Below are 10377 nucleotides of genomic sequence, written 5' to 3' on the forward strand. Positions count from 1 at the left end.
GACTAGACTGAAGAACAAAAAGGACAGCAACTTGTCTGTTCCCCTTCCCCCAATTCCCCAGCGCTGTTCCCATCCCCCAGTTCCCCAATAAAAATCTTAAAAAAAAAATGCTTGAGGCAAGCTCTCTGACAGTGCTAACACTGGCATAAAGGCACACAAATAAACAATGGATTCCACAAGATTACCCAATTCAATCTGGGGACAAATTATTCTTAGCTAAATAAGGCATGTGTAAACCACTTTCAAAACTGCGAACTTATGCCAATCTGATTATTAGTTAAAGATGTATTTTCAGCTTTTAGAAATCTCTACAGCAGTTACCGTTATTGTTAAACCCTACTGCATCCACCTACTAGACTTTCAATAATAGGCCTAAAACATTCCCAGTGGGGGAAGACTTGAAAATAGACTTTAGCCATCTGAAATAATGGAAGTTTCTTTTTCTGCCAAATGTGACAGCCACAAGTGGTGTGGCCCCAGCCTTTCCTGCCACATCCTTTCTGACCTACGAGAAACGAGCACCTTCAAAGAGCATGAATTCCCCTCACTGGCAGTGCTCTACCCAAGGTGAGATGACAAGTGACTAGGCAAGAACACAAGCACTCCAGGCAGGGGAGAGGGGACAGCAGCTCTCTCTGTAGGTGGCTGACCACGTGCTCTAAGTGATTTCCACGCACTGTCTCCTTTAATCCTCAGAGTGGCCCAAAGAGGTAGTCAGGCTCGAAAAAGGAAACAGATGGTCCACTTGAATTAAGTAACCTGAAGCAGGATTAATAAAAAGACTTTTATAAAGTGGGTGAGGTACAGAGAAACTCCGAGGTAGGAGCCAGAGCCAGAAACAAGGGCGCCCTGGGGCCTGCAGGGATGAGGGTAAAGGAACACGGTGGAAAGGGACTTGATGAGACCAGCCACCATCTGGCCGATGGACACAGCTCGCCCAAGGTAACCCTGGGGCAAGGAGCTAGCAGGATAGCCCCTGACCTGGCTGGCCTCCCTCCCTGCCATTTCCTCCCAGCCTCCCCTTGAACCAAAGCCCATGGAAGCCATGGAGCAGGAGCCAGCCGTGATGGCCCAAGGCCAAGCAGGTGGAGACGGATGTATAGAGACCCCCGTTGGCCAGTGGGGAGCTCCTCTGTTCCTTAGCGCTCCCCAGGTGAGCCTGCCCGGGCTATTCCTGCCCTTGTGCCCACTGCCCTCCATGAATGCTTACAGCGGGTGCACTCACCTTAAGCCCTGAGCAAAGTCCAACTCAGAAGTTCTCCGAGTCTGTGGATATGTGGTTTGGAAGGAGGCGGCAAGCCAAGAGGGCCCATTAAAGGATTTCAAAATAGGGCCTACCTCAAAACTGGAACCAACACTGTAGGCCCATCTCCTTCAAAGGGTCCTCTTCTCTCCTACAGCCCTTCCCTTCTTCCCAGAGTCCCCTTTCTCTTTCCCACAATCCTCCTCTCTCACTCCTTCCTCCTTCATCTTCACCCCAAGCTTTGCCCCCTTTAGCTATTGGGTTGTCGGAAAAGTCATGACGTATTTTTTCTGTTTTTTTTGTTGCAAAAATGCGTCATGACTTTTCCAACAACCCAATAGAAAAATCCTCTTTCCAAACCAGAATTTGGCTCAACTTCAAGGATGGTGCTTGTCCCAAAATTGGGATTTTGGTTTGAAAGGGCAAAACAATTCACCCACATTTACACATCAACAGAGTCCATAGGTGGTGGCCCAGATATAATGCTTTCCTACTCTTAAAAATGGGAGAGAGCTGCTAGGTTCAACTGTAGTCCAAGAAAAAACTATCTATATTCCCATGACTATTTCAGAAAGCAAGGTTGATCAGCATGCTCCCAACAAAATTTTCCCCAGCTTTCTGAACACCAACAACTAAAAAGGAAGCAATGTGAGCAGGATCGCTCTAAGGCAACACCCTGAAGAAAGATTAAACTGGGTTCCCTTTGCTCTAGACTGGGGGCAGGATCCAGGCAGAGGGCCCAGGGGTTGGAAGCCTGGAGCACATCACTGGTTTTCACTCAACAACCACTCTCCATAACAGCGTCCCCTGTAGCCCTTGAGGCTCTTTGAGGGGAGCACCTGCTTCTTCGGGCACACGTTCCCCACACCACTTGCCCCCACAGCCTCAGGTTTTAGGCACGCTCTAGTATGACTGCAACTACAGCAGGAGCCCTGGTATACCTGCACACAGCCCTTCCCACTGAGAACAACCCAGTCTTCTCCAGTGTAGGAAAGGAAGTTTATGGCACAAGGACTTTTTAGACCTTGGTGTTTCCCACAGGGAACAGCCTCCAGGCAATCCCTTTTTTACCCACTTTCACCTATTATTTACAACTGTGCTGTATGTAATTTCCTTTTTTTGACTTTAAATGTAAGTATAGTTGGTACACAATATTATATTAATTATATTCGTCTCAGGTGTACAATATAGTGATTCAACATTTTCATACCTTACACTGTGATCCCCCCACCTGTTGTAATAATCATCTGTCACCAGGCAAAGTTATCACAATATTATTGTCTATAATCCCCTTCCCCTTTTCACATAACTCCCCACCCCTTCCCCTCTGGTAACCATCCTTTTGGTCTCTGTTTCTATGAGTCTGTTTTTGTTTTGTTTTGTTTGTTCATCTGTTTTGTTTTCTTAGAGTCCTTAACAGGAATGAGCTACAGTTTTGTAATTAACCCTTAGATGACTTCGGCAAAGGGCATAATTTTCAAAACCTTACTGAAAAAATAGACTTTATTCAATGCTTTATGGCCATAATGAGGGAAAGGAAAATAAAGTTGCTCTTATCAAAAAAGCAACACGAATACAAAGGTGGGAAACATAGCATAATTGGAACTGCATTTAGTTTGACTGCTATTTAAGTGGTCAAAACTAGTTTCACCCCCATTTTGAATGGAGTAGAAAAGGGTAAAAATCCTTTTAAACCATCAAAGCAATTAAGTACATAAATGAAACAATTTAATAAGCTTTCTACTTTTCCAGCGTTTTCTAAGTGAGACACAGTTTGGAAAAAGAACATTCTGAGCCTTCAGAAAGTGATTTCGAAACAGGTATTTATTTCTAGATATCTAGGGCTATCCGTGCTCTTCTTGATAGCACATAAGATGTCAAGCTGTCAAGCTGCCCCCCAAGAGAGCCCAGAAAATTCTTCCTCAGGTTCCCGCACAGCTTCGGTTGGTAGAGCCCACACAGGAGACAGGGAAAGGGTTTCGCTTTGTACTCACTCTTACAAAGTTGTCAGGGAACAAACCTCTCCTGCCGTTGACCTGCCCCTCCCACCAGCCTCCAGCCTCCTTCCTGATGTGGGTGATGATCTCACCCACGCTGATTGTCAGCTCATCGTCGTGCTGGGCCTGGTAGTCAAACTCCACTATGGCCTCCACTGAAAGAAAGAAACAGGGACCAAAAACAAGAGAGCACCTTAGATTGGGTGTTGGAGAAGTCTGAGGCCCAGCAGCCCTAGGAGGTTTACCAATGCGTAAAATAACAGGACCACATGCAGCCAGCTGATTTTGGTTAACCCGAGGCCTGTAGCACAGAAACCACAAAATGCCGGTCCGTGGTCAGGCACAGGCTGAGTGGCCTGCAGGTCTCAGGGCCGGCACCGGCTTCAGAGGGCAAACCGCACGACAGAAGCCCAACAACATCTGCGCCCCCCAGAGGGAGTCCAGCATAATTTCCCCAAGTGCAGAGATGGCAGATAACAGGTGCAAGTTTGGTTCTTGGGTGCCCACTCTACAGAGATGACGCCCATCTCTCAGCGACAACACATGTGAAAACAGCTAATACAGAGGCCTCGCTGGCCAAACCTATGTCTCAGATGGCAAACATCTGCAGGCACAACTGCCCTCTCAACAAACAGATGGCTTCTCAGGCAGCAATACCATTTTAAATTGTTCTCCCAACCTATGGTGAGTTTTCATACTTGGTAATAGGTGGAGGCAATGGACAAGACACACAGGTCTTCTTGTTTACAAAGGGCCGATGCAAATTACAGAGCTAATGAATCGAGAGGTTGGTTAATTTATCCCCAGGTGGATTATACAATTCATCTAGACTTTGGGCCTCACCTCACACCCACCTCAGTCTCCTGTCCTATTCCTTTTTTAATTGCTGCTTGATATGAATGAACGAATGAATGAATGAATGAATGGCAAATGAATGAATAAAATTAGGTGAAACCTAATTAGGTGAAACCCCAAGTGGTAAATTAGCAACTTAGAAATTACAGTAAAATAATGGAAGAGGAAACATTAAACAAGCACTATAAGGAGCGCATATACAAAAATGAAAAAGTGAATCCTAGACCTAAATGTAAGAACTGAAACTATAAAATTTTTATAAGAAAGCATAGGGAAACGCTTAGTGATCTTGAGTTTGGCAAAGATTTCTTCAATAGGAGACCAAAAAAGAACAATTTTTAAAAATTCAATCAATTGGGGTAGGTTTTTTAGGAGAAAGCTTGGTAGGTGAGTGGGCCCCCTGCCAAACAGGCTTTGCATCTCCATTAGGAAAAAGTTCCCCAAGTGCTTCTAGATCAGAAGACCCTATCCATCCAGACGGGCGTGCTCATTCGTCTACTCATAATGCTGGCTAATCCAGATGGTTTATAAGCAACTCGAGGTGGAATTTCCTTCCCTAGATCATTTTTTCATTCCAAAATTAGCTGGCCACCTCTGCTGTCATCATTCTGCCCAGGACGAAGTTGACTTGTGAACTGTTCTCACTTTTCAACAGAAAGGAGGAGCAGACGAGCATAAACAAGGCAACCTTTCCAGATCAACCTGCAAAAACGAAGGCAGAAACACTCCAATTTCCTTGTCCCATGCTATGCTCCCCCTAGCAGTTAAAATGAGCCATCAGAACAAGCAGAACTAGGTCAGTTTAAAAACAGATTTCTTCAATTTACCTCCACATAAATCTATTAAAGCTTTGCCATCAGAACGGAGATGACGGTAACTGCTCTTTATGTTTCAGACCCTTTTCCTGCAGTATCTCAGTTAATCCTCAAAATACTGTGATGTCCATTCTCCCAATTAAAGAACCTGAAGCGCAGCAAAGCAGTAAGGCTTATTTGCTGAGCCAGGGCTCTCCAAGGTGGGATGTACTCACTGCAGGAGTGAGGTGGCATGATAAAAAAAATTAGAGCATCTATTCATTTATTTATTTATTTTAAATATTTTATTGGGGAATTGGGGGAGGGGAACAGTGTTGGGGAATCGGGGAAGGGAAACAGACAAGTTGCCGTCCTTTTGTTCTTCAGTCTAGTTATGGAGGATGTCGCTTCACTAGCCCATGTTGGTATTGTGATCATTGCACTCTTCCCGGCTGAGGCAGATGGGTCACCGGCCATTGGACAGCCACTCACGGCGGCTCACAGCCGCTCATACTGGCTGCCAGCCACTCACAGCAGCCCCACTGCAGCCTACGCCGTTGCCAGAAACTCACGGCAGCCCAGCTCCAGGTCGAGCTGTTGTTCACCATCTTAGCTGTAGAGGGCGCAGCGTTACTGGCCCACGTGGGATCCAAACCGGGGCCCTGCTGCTCAGAGCTGGTGTCCCAAGCCAACGCTTAACCAAGGAGCCACTCGGCCGACCCTCATTTTATTTTTAAAGAGAGGAAAATTCAACTTCTCTAATATTCCATGTGCAGAATGGCACTGGCTCCTTCATAGAGCCTCCAGGTCAGGTAGTCAGCCATGCTCCAAGGGCAGGGAGGGAGCAGCCGGCATTCCTCGGGACACCCCGCGGTTCTGTGAGGCCTCTTGGTAAAGCGTCTTTATGGCTCTTGTCCCTTTTAACTAAAATCGCCCTCACTAAATGGATGAGAGGCTTGAAAAGATCTGTGTAAAGAAAGTAGGGGTTGCAGACAATACTCAACACATGACCAAGTAAATAAGAAAATGGCAGAGTTGCCACTTCAGCTCCTGGTGGGAGCTCTTTGCCAGCCATGATGGGAGGTGAACACAAGGACAAGCCAATCAGATCAGACAGGGAGATGACCAAACAACTGTAAATTATCATGACACCTTGCAATATGGGTTTTCTTGTACCCTTGATATAGGTGTAAGTTACCTAATTATAATATGGAACCATTGGGATTGGCAAGATATTTAAAACAATGTACCTGAACCATGAAGACACATGTCTTCATTTTTCAAAACTGTCAAAAGTCATACAGTACTTAATGATATGTTTTCCCAAAGTTCACTAAACCTATAATAAATATTTAGAAGTTTTCTCTTGGGTTTTCTCAATCAGCTACTATAGTAACATATGCACATCATCCACAAATAAATACATATATGGAGCTAGTCGATTACTTTTTTAGTAACAGGTATTTTATTTTTTAAACAAGAAAAGGCTTGGAACACTAATATAGACTCCCCAAGGCTGACCCCATTTCAGCACTTGGAGATGAAAGCGCATAGCTTTTCTGATGGGAACAGAAACTCCTGGTAAGTGGAGCAGCAGCACATGGGGCCTACCTGGGAGTGAGGTGGGAAGACAGGAAGGCTGCGAAGGAGGAATCTGGTCAAGGGTACATCTCGACCCTGAACTTAAACCCTGTGCACGCTGGGGTACTCAGAAGCCCATCAACTTCCAGAACACAACCTTGCTTCTTCTTTCCTAAACAGCAAGTCTGGGTTTGTCCGCTGTGTGTGTGGACTGCACCAAGGTGAAGCTGGAATAGGACACAGGAATCTGCTTCCAGAAGATGGTCACTGGGAAGTAAACAGCTGCTGCCTATTGTTGCAAACTGGAGACAAGCACATCTGGTTTTGCTTCAATCTCCCTCTTTCCATGAGCCCAAGGACACACCTTAATTGATGCCTGCTATGACTAAGGCTGGGGATTAGGGAATGGGGACTCGGAAAAAGAAAGCATAGCTGCCTCACTTTCGAGCCTTCCCAATCTCCTATTGAGCTGCTCTTTCCTGATTTGCCCTTTCTTTAAACTCCCAGACATTTAAATAATCACATGCACCCTTCCTGCCTTCTGGCCCCAACAGAGCCCTGGCTGCCTCTTATCCTCCTCCTGGCTCCTCCAGCCCCAGGCCTGGGACTACCTCCATGCTGTGGATGCTGCACTGTGTCTCTGCCTCCCAGTGACCCTCTAAATGCCTTCTGTGTATGGATCACCCTTAGTTCTGTTACGGCCCACTATGAGCATCATAGTGACATGTAATAGGTGCTCAATAAAGCTTTAATACACTGACTGCTCAGCTTGCATTTTGTTAACAGCAGATAGTTCTCTGCCCAACTAAGATGCTACTAAAATGCCAAGTGTCAATCACATTTTTGCAAATTGAGTCAGACTCTTCAGTGTACTAAAGGAGCTTGCTATTTAAAGGATCCTGTGGTTAATTCTTTTGTAACATGAATAATCACTTCCTCCTTTACCTTTCATGTCAAGATGAATTTTTACATATCAGGTTTCTCTAAGAGGAGGAAACCTATGTACGGCTTTGTTAAGAGCTCATAAATCATGAGGCTCTGTCTCTCCTGCCCCCTCTAAGGGCTCTTTCCTGTGTCCCTTGCAAGCCTTTGAAAGGCCCAGGACACTGCTGTCCACTGTGCTATCACTCGTCACAGGTGGCTATCGAATACTTGAAGCGTGGCTAGTCCAAGGTGAGACGTGCTCCAAAATATGCAGCAAGTTGCAAAGACTTATTAGGGGGAAAAAAATGAATGTAAAATAGCTCATTAATTTTTATATTGGTTACATGTTGAAGTGATAATATTTTAGATATGCTGAGTTAAATATATTATTTGAGTTAATTTCACTCATTTCTTTTCATTTTATGAATGTGGCTACTAGAACATTTAAAATTACTTATGTGGCTTGTATTATATTTCTATTGGACAGACATGGTTCAAGGTAATATTTGGCAGACAGGAGATCAAGAGTTTGCATTGGACAAACCCACTGAAAATCTTCACTAGAGTCCATGAGAAAGTCTGGGTCCCGCCCCCCAAACCCATTTCCTTGCCTTCAGGAAGCTGCAGGTAGCTGTGGCAAGGATTAAACATTACCTAAGATTTTTTCTTTTTTTTAAGATTTTTATTGGGGAATTAGAGGAAGGGGAACAGACAAGTTGCAGTCGTTTCGTTCTTCAGTCTAGTTGTGGAGGACATTGCTTCACTGGCCCAAGTTGGCACCATCATTGTGCTCTTCCTGGGCGAGGCAGATCAGTTGCTGGCTTCTGGACGGCCGCTCACTGCGGCTGCTGGCCATTCATGCTGGCTGCTGGCTACATACGGTAGCCCATGGCAACCCACTGCAGCAGGGGCTGCAGCCTACGCTGTCGCCGGCAACTCACGGCATCCCAGCTCCAGGTTGAGCTGTTGTTCAGCATTTTAGCTGTAGAGGGCAGTGTCACTGGCCCTCATAGGTGGGATCCGAACCGGGGCCCTCTGGCGTCCCAAGCCAGCTCTTAACCAACATGGCCCTACCTAAGATTTTTAATGGTACCCTTTGGGCAACTACCTCTGGGCATGAGCACAAAATTAAAACATTAAGCTAGATAGAATATATCGAAGGTATAATTAGGGCAGCAGTAAACAAAATCCCGTATTTAAAGACACCATAAATTACAAAACTTAAGAACATCTGCCTGTCAGGAAAGTACCACCCTCCAGCTGCCTGCTGTGCCAAAAGCCAGTCTCCACAAGTTTGCTACATCCACTGTCACCGCAAAAGCCCAAGTCACAGTTAACTGGTGTATGCAAGGAGACAGGTCCAGGGCAGATAAGAGATCTGCTTCAAGAGGCAGAGCTCGTCAACACCCCCATCTCAGACCTCTGCCTTCACACTTGCTAGGATGTCTCCTCCCCCAAAAGATGAAATGGGTAGTTTTTCACCATCGGTTGGCTAAGCCAGCTGCCAAGCACTTTCTCACAGCAAACTTCTCACAGTGGCGCTTCAGAGGGCCCGCTGGGTGACCCCAGCCCCTCCCGGCCTCTGTGCACAGAACTTCCTCTCTCTTAGTGCTCAGCTCACCAAGATGTGAGAGTTCTTGGTGGCTCAGCCCAGTCAGACTGCAAGCTCCGTCTGGGAGAAGCCCTTATCTTTTTCAGGATCCCACCTCCGTAGCCTAGCATCATGTCTGGCTCCTCAAATTCCTGAATGAACCAGAAAGCATGGAGGAGAATGAAAATTGCCAGTTAATTTCCTCCGTTCATATATACATGTAGATGATGTTGCAAACCTCTCAGTGCAGTTTGAAGATTTAAGAATTTTAAAAGAAGCAGAAATGTCACAAACTTATACTGCTTTTACACTTATTTCATTTTGTGAATTTTAAAGAATAAATGTCTAATGTTAATGTTTTGTTGCAGTCCTCTAAAGAGAGCATGTGAAATCAGGAGGAATTTTTTGCCAAAAAAAAAATTCACCAAAAAAGAGCATGATTGCTGATCATTAGTGAGAGAAAGAACATTAGTTATCATCTTGTCAAACCCTTTTCTTAATTTTACAGATGAGGAACTGGGGCCTGGAAGGTTCTATGACTGAGGCTTAGAGAGAGTGACAGCTACGTAATAGCAACGTCAAGACTAGGACTAAGCTCACCCAAATTGCAGTCCAGGTGAGAGAAGGGAAAATCTAAAGTGAAAAGGAGGGACACTCAGACCAGTGAGATACAGATTTCCACACCATTGGTTTGTTTTTTCTGACAAGCCGTTATCATGCTGTGCTGCAACGGTTTCCCCATGTGCCCTCCCAGTCCACCCCCTGAAATGGGAGCCTTTACAGGGCAGAGCTGAGTATCCCCTCCCCATTGACTGGCGTCTGGCACATAGTAGATGCTCAATAAAAGTTGGTGATTGTGTGCATGTCCTGAGAAAGCATTACCCGCAAACCATCACTTAGCACTTAGCACAATGAAATGCAGTTACAAATGTGAGCCTAGTTATTTGACTTGGAGGCTACAGAAAGTCAAAGATCTCATGACCCGTTAGTCACAAAACAAGTATGGCCCACTGGTCCAAGCCTCTCAAATGCTACTGTGACCAGCCTTGACTCCATTCCCACCTCTGGTAAGATCACTGCCCATGACAGCAGTGGGACATTTGATCAAAAATGAGGACGTGAACAATAAAAAAATAAATTAAAGGGCCGGCCGAGTGGCGCGATGGTTGGGAACTGGCTTGGGACGCCAGAGGGCCCCAGTTCGGATCCCACATGCGAGGGCCAGTGACACTGCCCTCCACGGCTAAGATGCTGAACAACAGCTCAGCCTGGAGCTGGGCTGCCATGAGTCCCTGGCGACGGCATAGGCTGCAGCCCCTGTGGCAGTGGGTTGCCATGGGCTACCGTATGTAGCCAGCAGCCAGCGTGAGCGGCCAGCAGCCGCAGTGAGTG

At 45.9% G+C, this 10377-nt stretch overlaps 1 protein-coding gene across 4 annotated transcripts in view; it reads right to left on the minus strand.

Annotated features, from left to right (window-relative positions):
- The window catches only part of SH3KBP1 (SH3 domain containing kinase binding protein 1), a 353239-nt gene that overhangs the window by 288068 nt on the left and 54794 nt on the right, over window positions 1-10377 (minus strand). For all 4 annotated transcript variants that reach the window (XM_019667291.1, XM_019667284.1, XM_019667278.1 and 1 more), the window contains exon 2: window positions 3238-3395. In XM_019667291.1, the coding sequence (XP_019522836.1) occupies window positions 3238-3395 (158 nt within the window). The remainder of the gene's footprint in view (window positions 1-3237; window positions 3396-10377) is intronic.

The sequence above is a fragment of the Hipposideros armiger genome, unplaced genomic scaffold (assembly GCF_001890085.2).
Source record: "Hipposideros armiger isolate ML-2016 unplaced genomic scaffold, ASM189008v1 scaffold_13, whole genome shotgun sequence".
NCBI classification, from domain to species: domain Eukaryota; kingdom Metazoa; phylum Chordata; class Mammalia; order Chiroptera; family Hipposideridae; genus Hipposideros; species Hipposideros armiger.